Source organism: Mustelus asterias, chromosome 13 (genome assembly GCF_964213995.1).
Source record: "Mustelus asterias chromosome 13, sMusAst1.hap1.1, whole genome shotgun sequence".
Classification (NCBI taxonomy): domain Eukaryota; kingdom Metazoa; phylum Chordata; class Chondrichthyes; order Carcharhiniformes; family Triakidae; genus Mustelus; species Mustelus asterias.
Window position 1 is genome coordinate 23,779,137 of NC_135813.1, and position 15,570 is coordinate 23,794,706.

General features: G+C 39.9%; 1 protein-coding gene across 35 annotated transcripts in view; it reads left to right on the forward strand.

Moving 5' to 3' along the window:
* The window catches only part of strbp (spermatid perinuclear RNA binding protein), a 187,711-nt gene that overhangs the window by 142,169 nt on the left and 29,972 nt on the right, over positions 1 to 15,570 (forward strand). For all 35 annotated transcript variants that reach the window (XR_013499347.1, XM_078226530.1, XM_078226525.1 and 32 more), the window contains 2 exons: positions 5,364 to 5,531; positions 13,150 to 13,284. Coding sequence is in view for 34 of the 35 variants with exons in the window: in XM_078226530.1 (XP_078082656.1) it covers positions 5,364 to 5,531; positions 13,150 to 13,284 (303 nt within the window). In the remaining variant the exon portion in view is untranslated. The remainder of the gene's footprint in view (positions 1 to 5,363; positions 5,532 to 13,149; positions 13,285 to 15,570) is intronic.

A 15,570-nucleotide genomic window follows, 5' to 3' on the forward strand; every position in this document is an offset into this window, starting at 1 on the left:
CTGGAGAGGGATTCTGGATTACAATAATATCACAACTTGAATCTTGACACCAATATCTCAAAACAGCTGGCAAAAGAAGGTCTCCGTAAATCATAAGTCAGAGAATTGAGCCTAAGGAAATGTTCAAAAAAAAGACATAGTTGTAGGGAGGTCATTCTGGACTCTGTAGCTCACCTGTCAACAAAAATGGTTTCACACAAATAAGCTGGTTGAGACATAGAACATAACAGCGCATGTTCCACGTTGTTTGATGAATCTAAGGGTTCCAGTAAGATTGGGTTACTTTTATCAAAACTGTGACACTGCTACGTTTATCACCAACCTCACAATTCATCCATCCAGTAGATTTGTATATGATCCTAGATTTTAAACGGAATAAAATACCAATTTTTAATCAATTACATCAGTTTGCTTTCTTGTATAGTGAGCAGCTCTTGCACTCAAATATTTAGGGGTTCACCCAAGATTGCATGTGAGGCAAGCAAGAGCTGTTATACATGTTTTTACTGAACATTAATCTTTGACTTGACAGCTCAGGAAGTCAAATTTTTTGCTGCAATTTTCTCTGGAGATGCAGTCACAGTTGAGATTTCCACAGTCAATTTCTGTGCTACTTTGGAATGTTCCTATTCCATATGACAATTGTAAAGTGGCTCATTTTGTTTTAGTTAAAAACCTATCTACCTATTATCTTTCTCAAACTTTGGGCTGAATTTTCACTTTTAGCATTTGGGAAATGGGAGCCACAACTACTTCCATCTCTGAAATTCACCCTCAGGACTTAACAGTCATGTTGGAATTTTGGTTGGAGCTCTCCCTGAAATGGCATGGATACAGGTTTTCTGTCCTATCAACAGTAGCAGGCAGGCTTTCAGAGTCGGAATGTCAGTCAAAGGTCTTGCTTCAGAGGAACAGATGGCTATAGTAGAGGATTAGTAACTGAGAGGGCACTTCAACGTAATGATGCCCTTTCACCAACATTTTAAAAAAGAACAATTTAGAAAATAGAAAAAGCAAATAGGCTACCACTGTGAGATTGGAGGGGAGAATCCCACAAAGACCAGCTTTTGGTTACATACATACCCAGTCAACACGAAGGGGCTGTTGAGTCAGGGAAATTGAGAGCTGTCTGAAAAATCTTAATTGGCCTCCTTAAACCATGAGCCAATTGTCAGCCTCCCCCAAAACGGCCAGCATCAGGACCGGGGTTGCGAAATAAGCAGCCTAGTTGGCACTGGTAATTTTGAGTTCCACCAACTTCCATTCCTGATCTTGGCAGGGCCTGAAAATTTTCTTGTGCCAAGCCCCATCCTAGAATACCTGTTGTTTATGTTTCTACTTCTTGTGTCTTGGATTTATGCTACCGTTTATTGTTTTATTTGAATAATTTGTGCTGTTCGGTGTGGCCACAATGCTGCCTTTTTTAGGCAATGAGCTGAGGGCTCATTATATATTTATATTTGCAATTGATCCAGTCTTTCTTTTGCCTGTCACCACTTGATATACTAATACTTGATATAAATGAGACACAGGATGCAAATTCCTTAAAGGATTAGTGTCTCCAGGTAGTTTTTAAAAGAATGATGACATCTGTACATCAGGTAATGTTGTAATATGATGGCAGAATAATTTATTGATAAATCTCACTCGGTTTCAGATTTGTAAGTCATGGGTTCCCACAGTTTTCCTACACTGGAGGCTTTCCTTTTGAATCTGAGGAATTTTCCACTTCCGTTTTTGGGAGGCAGAATCGGCGGCGAGGGCAGAAAATCCTGCTAGAGTCCCAAAAGCCATTTTATGGCCCATCCCCATTTGAATATATTTAAGTATCATTATCAGACTATTACAGTTGATAGTCGCCTTGGAAGCCGGGCTTCCATCCTGTTTTTCATACCTGCTGCAACACTGAGACAAAAAAAATTAGAAAATTACAGAGAGCACGGAGGTCTTATTATGCCATCTCCTTTTGACCAGTTGGTGATGTTAACAGAAGAATAAGTAGTTGGAAGCCTTCATCTTAATAATGGTCATGGACAAAGGAATGGAGGATTGGACAATTGTAAAACAGGAAATCTATCACAATAATCAACAGTAGATGGAATATTCGTGTGCGAAGGCTGATTGTTTATACATTATATTTTTGATTTGGATGATTGAGAGCAAAAATTTGCAGTTCTCAGCATTAGTTGTGAACCAGTTTTGTTCTAGATTAGGGCTGTTTTTGCAGTGGTTTGCATCTACTTAATATAGAAGTTTGCCTGCTGTTCCTGTTTGTTAGGGTCTGGCACAATCCTTGGTTGAAATGACAGCTCCAATACCATTTACATTTGAAAGGAAATAATGCGATAAAATCTTGCTTGTAGAGTGCTCTATGTTTGTTCTAACAAGATAAAAAGGATTTGTGGTACTCTCAAATCTTTTTCAGTTCAAAGCAACCAATATGAGTGATATAATTTCCAGCTGGTTAAAAATGCATTGAAATTTCTTTTGAGCGCCTTGGTCTCGGAGCTTTATTTGTAGTCAAGGAGCACCACATGACCACTTGAAACAGGTGTAACTGGGCTACTGCATAACTTTTCATGTTTCCACTGTTTTTGGAACAGTGCCTGACTCCTGCTAAGGTCCCTATGGTGGCTTAACTGACACCAAGAACTTTATGCGGGGACTTTAAATTACAAATCCACATTCCACCATATTGACTCGGTATTCCAAATGAACAATTTTTAAGTGTCGCATCTGCCTTTTTAAGACGAACAAATAATTAAAACTAAATACTAAAATAGCCTGTTAAGTTCCTGTGGGCTATTGCTGAAGAAATTTACAAAGGAACGTAATCATTTATGACTTTGAATGCTAGCTTTTAATGATTTCAAGATTCCTCAGTTTTGAGACAAATGTAGAATGACCTAGGTTTCCCTCAAATACAAGCAGGCTATGTATTTTCCTGAAATGCTGTCTCACATAAATTAAGAAGGTGAATATGCAACCTGTTCCAAAGTCTTTAATGTTCCACCAATGAATCCATGAAGCTGTGTGAACTATAAAGGCAGATAATCTGTTGCAATGTGTCAGCAGAAGAAGTGAATTTGAGCCAGTAGTTTAGTTGACTTACTTTGCTAACCAGCTTAATTATTACCAGATTCAAACACACAATTCTAATATATGAAGCTGTTTTATGCTCATTCATACACAAATATTGCTCCAGTCAAAAGAATTACCCAATTATCAGTTTTATTAGTTTTTATCACATTGCCCAATTTTAGCAGGAACTGCAGATTTACAGTGGTGTAATTCTTTGGTGCTGATTGGTGTAATGTTTTGAAAAATTAAATACATTGAATTACAGCATGTGTAATTATTATAAATATTCTTCAATTGGATACTCTACAGTGGACTGTGACAGTCCTGATTTCAAGTGCAATGTTTTGTAACGAGTTACTTTGGGTCCATAGGTTCCTGTTGTGTTAATGTGGCCTAAATTTCATCAGATTATCTCTATGAATCATGTGTTTTTAATTTATTCTTTCATGGGATGTGGGCATCACTAGCAAGGCCAGCATTTGTTGCCCAGAAATTGCCCTTGAACTGAGTGGCTGATTGGGCCATTTCTGAGGGTGGTTAAAAGTCAGCCACGTTGTATGGGATTGGAATCACATGTAGGCCGACTGGGTAAGGATTTCAGATTTCTTCCCTAAAAGGGCATTATTCAATCAAATGGGTTTTTACAATAATCAACAATAGTTTCATAATCACCATTACTGAAACAATTTTTCAATTTCAGATTTTGTTTAGTCGAATTTAAATTCCATCAGCTGTCCTGGTGGGATTTGAACCCATAATCATTTGCCCCAGCCTCCAAATTACGCACCCAATGAAATTACTGTCATGTCACCATCTCCCCCTTTAACACTACTTTTACTGTACAGTAGCCTAATTATTATGATAGTAGCAATGGGCTAGTAATCGAGAAATCGTGACAAATTGCAAAATTGAATGCAAAGAAATCTGTTAATTTTTTGGTCAGCAACAAAAAAACTGGCCAAGAAAACTGCTGAATTGTTGTATTCATCATGGAGTGCGGTTACAAGTGGTGTACCTCAGGGATCTGTTTTGGGGCCACTGCTGTTTGTAATATTTATTAATGATCTGGATGAGGGTATAGTTGGGTGGATTAGCAAATTTGCTGATGACACCAAAGTCGGTGGTGTGGTAGACAGTGAGGAAGGGTGTCGTAGTTTGCAGGAAGACTTAGACAGGTTGCAAAGTTGGGCCGAGAGGTGGCGGATGGAGTTTAATGCGGAGAAGTGTGAGGTAATTCACTTTGGTAGGAATAACAGATGTGTTGAGTATAGGGCTAACGGGAGGACTTTGAATAGTGTGGAGGAGCAGAGGGATCTAGGTGTATGTGTGCATAGATCCCTGAAAGTTGGGAATCAAGTAGATAAGGTTGTTAAGAAGGCATATGGTGTCTTGGCGTTTATTGGTAGGGGGATTGAATTTAGGAGTCGTAGCGTTATGTTGCAACTGTACACAACTCTGGTGCGGCCGCACTTGGAGTACTGTGTGCAGTTCTGGTCCCCACATTACAGGAAGGATGTGGAGGCTTTGGAGAGGGTGCAGAGGAGGTTTACCAGGATGTTGCCTGGTATGGAGGGGAGATCCTATGAGGAGAGGCTGAGGGATTTGGGATTGTTTTCGCTGGAAAGGCGGCGGCTAAGAGGGGATCTTATTGAAACATATAAGATGATTAGAGGTTTAGATAGGGTGGATAGTGATAGCCTTTTTCCTCTGATGGAGAAATCCAGCACGAGGGGGCATGGCTTTAAATTGAGGGGGGGTAGTTATAGAACCGATGTCAGGGGTAGGTTCTTTACCCAGAGGGTGGTGAGGGATTGGAATGCCCTGCCAGCATCAGTAGTAAATGCGCCTAGTTTGGGGGCGTTTAAGAGATCCGTAGATAGGTTCATGGACGAAAAGAAATTGGTTTAGGTTGGAGGGTCACAGTTTTTTTTTAACTGGTCGGTGCAACATCGTGGGCCGAAGGGCCTGTTCTGCGCTGTAATGTTCTATGTTCTATGTTCTAAAACCCAACACATTCACTTGTCCTTTTGAAGCATGGAGCCTTCAATCCCCAGCTTAGCTCACCAACATGTGATTCCAGTTCAAGTAAGTAGACAGCTAGGGGTTATGTGTTTTGTCAGTTTCTGACAAATCCATGAATAAACAAATAATAGTAATATTGAATTTGGACACAATGGAGTGAGTGCCCTGATAACTTAATGGAATAATTGTAGTTTTTGAACCAACCTAGAGAAACACTTGAATATTCCAAAATGACTTTTTTTTAATCGCTGTTATTCCAGGTACTTCAGGCAATGGGCTGCCCAACTGGTATGGATTTGAAGATGGGTTTTGAATCTCAGGAAATGGAAGAAAAGTCCTCAGGCGATGATAAGAATGAAACTGTCTCTACAAACTCTAGCAATGACACAGTTGGCTGTGCTACAACCGCAAGCACCAATACTCTAGAGGTACTAGATTTTGAATACCTAATAATAATTAGGGTAAAAAGAATCAGTTAATTATTTCACTATTGTAATTCACAGCCTTTATAATTTTGACTTTTTTAGTTTCAAAGTAAGTATTCACTATCTATATGTATCAAATTTTAACCAAATAGTTACTTTCCTTTTATTAACACTTGGAGTTCTTTTGAAAGTAATCATGTTGGGGATAGTGAATTTCTTGCACTTCCGGGATTATGCAGTTAGAAGATCAAATGGAAGCGGAGGCATTTGAAGTGTATGTGCTTTAAAAGTGCAGTTATAACTATTTTCCCAAAACTTGTGCAGCAAGGCAAATTAATTACCTTTGGGCAATAAGGTAAGTTGATGAACTTTCAGGTTCCATCAAATTGAAGTGATGAGAGAGAGAAATATGACTGAAATTAGTAATTGTGTGCACCATTTAAAAATGCTTATTGACATAGTTTATTTCACTTACAGTTGAGTGGTCAAGTTGCTGGAGTGTTTTCAATTGAGCTCCAAAAGTGACAAAGTGTGATTACTACTTGATGCATTAAATTCTGGCTCAGCAAAAACATTCAAGAGCAAATGGATCAATTTCTGCTTCAGCGGCTTGTGATAAATATAGATTGTGAAATAGATTCAAAATTGTTCAATCAGATCATGGATAATGGAGTGAGCAAGTTGGGCAAAAATACCTTTCCTCCTTGTGTAACTATAAATTGGGATTGTTTCTAGCAACTTTAGGATGAGAAAGAAAATGCCCACATATTGTGAATTTGGGTCTCAACACAAGTATCCTCCCTGTCATGCATGCAAATCTTTAATTTGATCAAATTAGCATGAATTGTCATGCTTCAGTTGATGAGCAAGTTGACGCTGCTTTTGCACAAGCTCAGACATATGCCTTCACCTAGTTTGGGACACCATTAAACTGTGAAATTGCAACACCAACCAACTTTTTGACCAGTTGAGAAATTTTATTTGATGGACCACACCCAGTAGAATTAGATTAGTTTTACCCAAACGTGTTCGGTATTGGGCTATTTTAGTTGGCAGCCACACGTGAATATGAACTACTAAATCTGGATTCAGTCCCAGGTCTTTATGTGACCATTTACCATTGTGCACTTAATACAAGACAAATTTGGATAAATCTAATCTAATTCTACTGGGTGTGGTCCTGTTTAAAGTGGGTAATGATTGTGGGAAATAAAAATGTCACACTGGAGTGAAGTAGGAGTTGTTGCTCGTGACTCTGAAGTTTAGGCAGATTGTTAATATAATGTGTGGGAAGGTCTGTTTCTTATTGCATCTGGCCTGTGATGTATCTTATCTTTAGGAGTGCTTGATGTCGCTTTGGATGCAAAATGAAAAATAATTCCTGCCAAATATCAACTGGGGAGAATAATTACAATTCATAAGAAAATACTGACCGTGGCTTATTTTAAAATGTTTAGATAATGTGCAGTGCTAGGTTTCAGACTTTATACATGAATTGTTAATTTGCATAAGTAGTAGCTAACTTTTCCTACTTATCTCCTAGTCACTACTTGAATTAGCTGGCTACTCTAGTATCACCTGCCTACTTCAGTTTGAATATTGGAAGCATTATGCTTTGAAATGTGTGTTTGCAGTATTGCTCCAAATAAAATTCAACAATAGGATCACAGATAACAGCCAATCAGACCCTCTAAATTTAAACACATAGCATTGCGAAATATCCCAAAGTAAGAAAATAAGTTTAAGGCTTTACTCCTGCAAGCCCCCAGGTGGTTGAGCAGATTGCTGCTGGTTCACAACAAGTATGGTTGAGGGCTATCATTCATGGTAGCGTACTTGTCATTTCACCCTGTCCAATATTCAATTTCATTGAAGTCCGTAGAACGGAATATTTGATTTGATTTATTATTGTCACACAGTGAGAAGTATTGTTTCTTGCGCGCTATACAGACAAGGCATACCATTCACAGAGAAGGAAACGAGAGCGTGCAGAATGTAGTGTTACAGTCATAGTTAGGGTGTAGAGAAAGATCAACTTAATGCAAGATAAGTCCATTCAAAAGTCCGACAGCAGCAGGGAAGAAGCTGTTCTTGAGTCGGTTGGTACGTGACCTCAGGCTTTTGTATTTTTTTCCCAACGGAAGAAGATGGAAGAGAGAATGCGTGGGGTCCTTAATTATGTTGGCTGCTTTGCCGAGGCAGCGGGAAGTGTAGACAGAGTCAACGGATGGGAGACTGGTTTGTGTGATGGATTGGGCTACATTCACGACCTTTTGTAGTTCCTTGTGCTCTTGGACAGAGCAGGAGCCATACCAAGCTGTGATAAAATGGTGCATCTGTAAAAATTGGTGAGAGTCATAGCTGACGTGCCAAATTTCCTTAGTCTTCTGAGAAAGTAGAGGCGTTGGTTGGCTATAGAGTGGGGCCTATAACAGGTGGCCAATGTGATACCACCCACTTTCCATGACAAATATTTACACTTGCATGTCCAAACCCGGAGATTGCTGCAGTGAAGAAAGGCAGCCAGATAAGCAAACTATGCCAGTGTGGAGAATTCTCTTTTGTTTTTAACCTTCCTTATTTGATCTGTATTGATTGCTCGAAAGATCTGGCAATGCACACATTGATTAGTTCTATATCTTCAACTGTGGAGCCTTCCAACGTTTTCATGCTGCTTCACAGGACTATGCTAACTTAGAATCCCTGCAGTGCAGAAGGAGGCCATTCAGCCCATCGAGTCTGCACAGACAGCAATCCCACCCATGCTCTATCCCCATAACCCCACACGTTTATCCTGCAAATCTCCCTGTCACTAAGGGGCAACTTAGCATGACCAATCCATCTAACCCGCACATCTTTGGACTGTGGGAGGAAACTGGAGTTTCCAGAGGAAGCCCATGCAGACACGGGGTGAACGTGCAAACTCCACACAGACTGGCCTGAGGCTGGAATTGAACTCGGGTCCCTGGAGCTGAGAGGCAGCAGCAGCACTAACCACTGAGCCGCCCTTGGGTACAATGTTTGCTGAGCATTTCTTCAGTGTGGCTTATAACTTCCTTCAGTTTTGTTATTTGTTCAGAATTCACAAACATTTGTTTGCCATTGGTCAGTACATTTAAAATTATGTTTACCCAGCAGGGAAGAGCAACATCTATATTCCAAATGATTAATTTAAAAGGTAACAACTTCTGTGACAGAATGTATATTGCTGCTTTTAAATGGGAAAATGTTTAATTGGTCAAGAGTCTTACATTATTCAATAGTAGGATTAATCATACATATGTAGGTGTTTTCATTTAGGTTTGTATAAATCTGGGGTCAATGGGTTAAGAAGGACTTGGATGGTGAAGAGAGCATAAACCCCTCACACTTAAAATATACTCAATGTGCAGGTGATCAGAAAATCATCAACCAAAACATCAGGCATACCAAACTTTGTGGCAATGAAGAAGTAGCAACAGATAGGGGATACTACACATAGCTTTCAACGATAATCCTGCACACAGGCAGCCTTGGAGTGACTGTCCCCCTCCAAAGATCTGGGAAGATATGGAGTTTGTACCCTTCTGAGACAGCAGAGCAGATGCTGTCAGATACATTGCTGCTCTCCACAATCCAACAAAGAGGAAGATAAAAAAACCCTAAACATGGCAGGAACAGGGAGTGTAGGCTAAGATCAGTTCACCAAGATCAAAATGTAAAGAACAAGATTACTAGTCATCGTATGGAGCTCAGCTCATGGGATGCCAGAGCACTTCAAGACACCAATACAAGACCAGATTACAGAACAACCCTTATAATCAGAATGCTGGGGAGGAACAATATTGACATGGCTGCCCCAAGAGAAACAAGGTCCACTGAGGCGTCTCAATTTGAGGTGATTAGTGAATTCTATATATTCTACTGGATTGGCAAGTTCAAGGACCAGCCTCGACAATCGGGCATGCCATTTGATCTGAGGTGGCGCACAGGTTTGACTCACTTCCTATGGGAATTAGTCATCAACTCACGGTCCTTCATTTAAGTCTTGTCAGAAATCAGCATGCAACATATATTAGCGTCTATTTTCCAACAATGACATGAACAGATGAGGTCAAAGAAATATTGTATAAGGATCTCAGCAAGATAATTAGAGATATATGCCATGAGGACAAACCCCAGCTTGGTGATTTCAGTGCCCAATTAGGCACGGACTGTAATATATGGGAAGGAGTACTAGGATACCATAGTATTGGCAGAGCAAACTCCAGAGGCCAGCTCTAAGTGCAGCAGGTTTGAACTAGCCATCACTAACACAATCTTCGAGCAAGCAGATAAACTGAAAACAACATGGATGCACCCCAGATCCAAACACTGACACATGTTGGACTATGTTATTGTATAACAGAGATTTCTAGGAATTGCGGCAGTGCTTTGACGAAGAGTCATCGGGACTTGAAATGTCAGCTGTTTTCTCTCCTTGCAGATGCTGCCAGACCTGCTGAGATTTTCCAGCATTTTCTCTTTTGGTCTCTGGGAAATGTGCTCTACCCGCTCCATTGGAGGTGTGGAATGCTGGTCTGACCATTGACTTGTCAGGAGTGTTGTATCTTTTGATGAGTCAAAAGGGAAGCTTGAGGTAACTCTTGTTAAAGACATGGCCGAGAGACAAGAGTGCAACACAAACTAGGCACAGGAAGTGCTGATAAGCGGGAGGGCAATATTGCTATTGAAGTCTTGCGGCGGGGGGGGGGACAATATCAGAAGTCTTGGGATTTGTTAAATCAAAGCACCAAGACTGCTTAAACAACAACAGCCAAGGCACACACAAGCTTCTAAACGAAGTGCACAACACTCTGAGATTTTACGTATCCAGCAAGGAACAGCAGAATATAGAATATCACTTCTTTAAATGGCAGAAAAAAATATTATAAATGTTATTGAATTGCCACTATGCCAATTGTAATTAAATGTATTCCTGGAGGTTTTAACACATGGCTTGCCCAGATTCTTGCCATTAGTTGACCAATGCATCCATGCTTATGACACACTGTCTCCCATGCCAGTTAGTAGGCAGGGCGGAAACAATAGACATGGGAGAGGAGGGGCTTTCAGGGCCCATTCCCCACAGGCGCAAATCCTGTTACAGCCGCCAACTCTCGCAAAAGGGCCATAATGGTATTTGCACCAGGGAAATCTCAGAATGAGATCTTCCTGGCCCCTCACTGGTGATGTAATCAGGTTCAAACCCAGCGAGGGCCAGAACCTGACTACGATCAATTTTAATAGATTTAAATATTTCTAAAAAAGCTTAATGCTTTTGATTCCGGGGGCGGGAGCATCGATGTCTCCTCCATCCTCCGCGAGATCACGCTGATGGGAATCACTACTGCTCTTCAGCTGGGAAGACCACACCAGGGGTGTGGAGGCCAATGTATCCCTGGTGTAGTCAGGGATATGACACCCTGGCACTGCCAGGTTGGTATTGCCAAGAGGCGGGGACTCCCATTATGTGGTGGGGGGTGAGGGTGCGGTGGGATTGTGCCTAGATAGTGGGGGGGGGGGGGGGGGGTGTCAGGTCACCCTGATAGCTGCGTGGTGGGGGCTATACATTAAGTGTTGGGGGAATGATGCTCCTGTGTGGTTGATGATTAGGGGTGCTCTACTGATATGCTGAGGTCTCAATGTCCGGTGGGGGGAGGAGGGTCTTAAATTTGAGGCTCTTCTCAAGAATGACACCACAAAAATGCCCCCCTGCTTTTTTTGACAGACAAGAGAACTGGAGAGAACTTGGCTGTTTCTCTGGGGCGAAACATGCAGTTTTCAGTCAGAACCTGACACTTTGCTGCTATTTTTGAGGAAAATTCCACCCATGATCTTTGTAGCATGTCAAATTCAAAAACAATCCCACAAATAAGGATCTCTATATGGTTTTTTTGTTGATCAGACGAAGGCTTTTAACACAAACAGGGAAGGCTTGTGAAAGATTCTGTACAAATTTGCCTACCCTGAAAAGTGTTCCGTGTTATTCGTTCATTTCACAATGGCATGATGGCCAGCGTGATGTAAAGTCCATACACCAATCGACGCCTGTCCTGTCGTCAATGGCATCAAGCACCGCTGTGTATTGGCTCCAGCTCTTTGTCATATATTTCTTCGCTGTGCACCGATAGGCACTCAAAGATCTTGACACAGGAGTACACATTCAATTCAGGATAGATTGCAACCTCTTTGACTTGCAAAGGTTCAAGGCTTGCATGAAGGTTATTGAATGGCTACTCAGCAAAATCTTTCTTGCAGACGTCTACACCCACATAGCACATACTCCAGGGCTCATTCCATGCTGAGCAAAGAAACCCACCCCATATAACATCCCAAGCTTAGATATAAAAGACAATCTGAAAGTGTTCAGAGCTTGCAAGCTGGATCCCTGTACATGGAAAGAAACCACCTCGGACAGACGCAAATGGAGTATTCTCAGTCATCAAGCGATTTTGACATTTGAGGAGAACAGAGTCAATTACTTTCAGGACAACCAGTACAGCACAAAGCCAGTGCCTCCATCCTTCCCTGCAGCACTGACTTCATATGCAGTATTTGCAATTGGTTTTGTAGTTTGAGTCTTAGCTTAATAATACATGTGAGATAACATCAACCTGGACTGTAAACTGCTTTTTTTATCGAACACACATTTTCAAAGCAACAGGAGAATCCATATATTTTTTGTATGATTTTGTATTTTCTAGGAAAAAAATGCAAAATCTACATAGAAGTTTGTAGCAATTAATTCATTTCTCTCGATAGATTTTTTTTTTCAAAAGTAATGATATGAATGAGAGTTGGATAGTTTAAAAATAAATATTTGAGTGGTATTTTCCGCCAGTTGAAACCAGCTGTTGTACAATTTCATAGCGAATTGATGGATTAATAAAGTTTCATATTCTGAGTCTTCTGTGTGGTACTTTCTATCTTGAGACATTTTAAATTCTAGCTTTGAGGCTGTTTGATAAAATTAGACATCTGACAGGTTTGTATTTGCATGATAGTCGCGTAGCAGCTAGTTCAAAGTAATTTGTTGCATGCGAAACCCCTCGAGATGTTTCTGAGAGATGTAATAAGATGCTGCGTATGTACAAATCCTTTTATGTTATGGGGCTGTGCCAAACTTGCTATATTCTGAGAGACAATCTGTTGGAAAAGCAAATTGTGGTATACTGTGTGCAAAGTACTGCGTAATTTTATTAATATGCTGTATCAAAAAGTTCCAAACAAATAAATATTTGATTGACAAGTGATCCTTTATTCTGTCCAATCCTGTTAATTTTCATAAATGTTTGTAAGCGAGTGGAACATATTACTTTGAGAAATCGCTAAGCATGACCAAGTATGTGGATCAAATTAACATAGCTTAGATAAAAATGATTGCTGATGCACACAATCAGTTTAGGTTAATTTCCCTTATACAGTTGATGTCAATGATTCCTCACAGCTAGTTGTGCCAGCATTTGTTTGAACAGATGAATAGAAATAGACAAAAGTCCAATGTAAATCATAATGATTTATTTTAAGACATCCTGTTTTTAAATGAAACCATGTGGTAGTGCATAAAATATTTTATGCATATATTTTGTTTTGTATTTAGATGAGAACACAGGGTCCTATCCTAACTGCGAGTGGAAAAAATCCAGTTATGGAACTAAATGAGAAGAGGAGGGGTTTGAAATATGAATTGATATCTGAAACTGGTGGCAGTCATGACAAACGCTTTGTTATGGAGGTACGTTAAGATTTAGCATTGGAAATATTTTTTATACTGATTTTTATTTCAAGTTTACAGTTTCCACAATATTTTGCTTCAGAAATTTTTATTACATTTAATTTAAATGTCTAATTTCTGAGATCAGTAGTCAGACATTGCACGCTTTCTTTAAAAAAAGTGTTTACAATACTAAATGTCACAACTTTACTGCAGCACGTGCGAGTAGATAACAAGAAGGAAAACTTAGCCTTGTGGCTCTTACTCTTTGGTGTACTCAGTGGAGAAAATTGAGCTATAGATGTGTTTCTTGTGTTTAAAAGATATGATGTGGAGATGCCGGCGTTGGACTGGGGTAAACACAGTAAGAAGTTTAACAACACCAGGTTAAAGTCCAACAGGTTTATTTGGTAGCAAAAGCCACACAAGCTTTCGAGGCTCTGAGCCCCTTCTTCAGGTGCTTAGCGATTTCTCAAAGTAATATGTTCCACTCGCTTACAAACATTTATGAAAATTAACAGGATTGGACAGAATAAAGGATCACTTGTCAATCAAACTCACCTGAAGAAGGGGCTCAGAGCCTCGAAAGCTTGTGTGGCTTTTGCTACCAAATAAACCTGTTGGACTTTAACCTGGTGTTGTTAAACTTCTTACTTTAAAAGATATGGCAGAAATACTATTATTCAGGTTAGAGAAATTGAGAATGGGCTGGATTTCACCATCCGCAGTTTACATGTCAATATAACTACATGCACTGATTGTGCTATATCAGCCAAATACAAATGAAGTACCTGTTTATCAATGGTACATCAGCATTGACAGCAGACTGACTGGGGAACAATTGATTGTCCAAAGTCCTTGAATTACATTGCGCTATAACCTTCATAGTACCTTTTTTTTTGTTACTGCATGAAAGCTGAGGAAATATTTCTGAACACAAGAAATAAAAGCAGTGAGTAGGCCACCAGGCCCTTCAAGCCTGTCCAACCATTCAGTGTGATCATGGCTGATCTATGCCAGCCTCGACTCCTTTTCTGCGCCATTTCCCCATAGTCCGCTATTTCTTGATCTGTGAAATATTTATCCACCTCCACTTTAAATACGTCTAATGATCCAGTCTCCACTACCCTTCGCGGCAGAGAATTCCAGGGATTCACAATCCTCTGCGAGAAGAAATTTCTACGCACCTCAGTTTTAAATAACCAGCCGTTTATCTTGTCACTATGTCCCCTTATTCGAGACTGTCCCACTAGGGAAATCATCTCACCATTTACCCTGATGGAGCAAATAAATCTGGGTTATCTTTGATCTCCAGAATGATTGTAGAGTAAGGTGTATTTTTGGCTGAGGAGAATGAGACTCGATAGTGCTAAATATTAATTTGCCTGATTTTGTAATTGGTTTCATTCTTTGCCGCTCATTATGCCCAGATTTATCACTGTTTCTTGTGTGTCACACAACTCAGTGAGCAGAAGACCAGAGCTCTAGCCTTTGAACATTGAATTGACATCCAGCAAAGTACTCATATCTGATGAATGAAATGGTGTCTCCACTTCTCATCTAGTCAGTGTCCTGATCAGATTCAATACCTATCCAGATAAAAAGGACATGAGCTGCTAAATGCAAAACACTGGAAGAAATTAGTTGCCTTTTACACTGTAAGACAGGAAAGAATGTTTCAATAATACTGAAATCATCTGTTTAGCTTCCTCTGGTACTTCTATCCTTTCCCTTTGTCCACCAAGCCAAATTTTTACCTCCTGTCTCCAATCATGCCTTCTCCAAATTCATCATCTTGTCCATGAAAACCGCTTGAGGCAAAAATACCAAGAGCTTTTAACACCTATGGAAGAAAAAATCTCTCTAAGAGTTGTGCACACTACAAAGTTAATAATTTTGATCTCTGCATGATTTAATAGAAAAATTATTAACGTTAAATTCCCTTTTATTGGCTACAATATGCAATAATTAGACTTGCATATATTTATTATTCCACACTCCATCTTTGCATACAAACATGCATACTTACAATTATGTTTTAAGAAAATGAACAGATCATAATGTGGTTTAGATATTGACTGAAGTGGTTTTTAAATACAATATTTCTTTTAGAGACAAGAATAAATAGTTATTGATTTATTTGATCGCTTAAGTACATTACAAATCCTTGGCAGCAATTGCAGTTCAACCTACAGACAATTTAATATAATTACAGAATTGCTACAGCACAGACAGGAGATGATTTAGCCCGTCATGTCTGCACCAGCCCTCCGAATGAGCAGTTCACCTCGGGCCGTTCTCCCACCT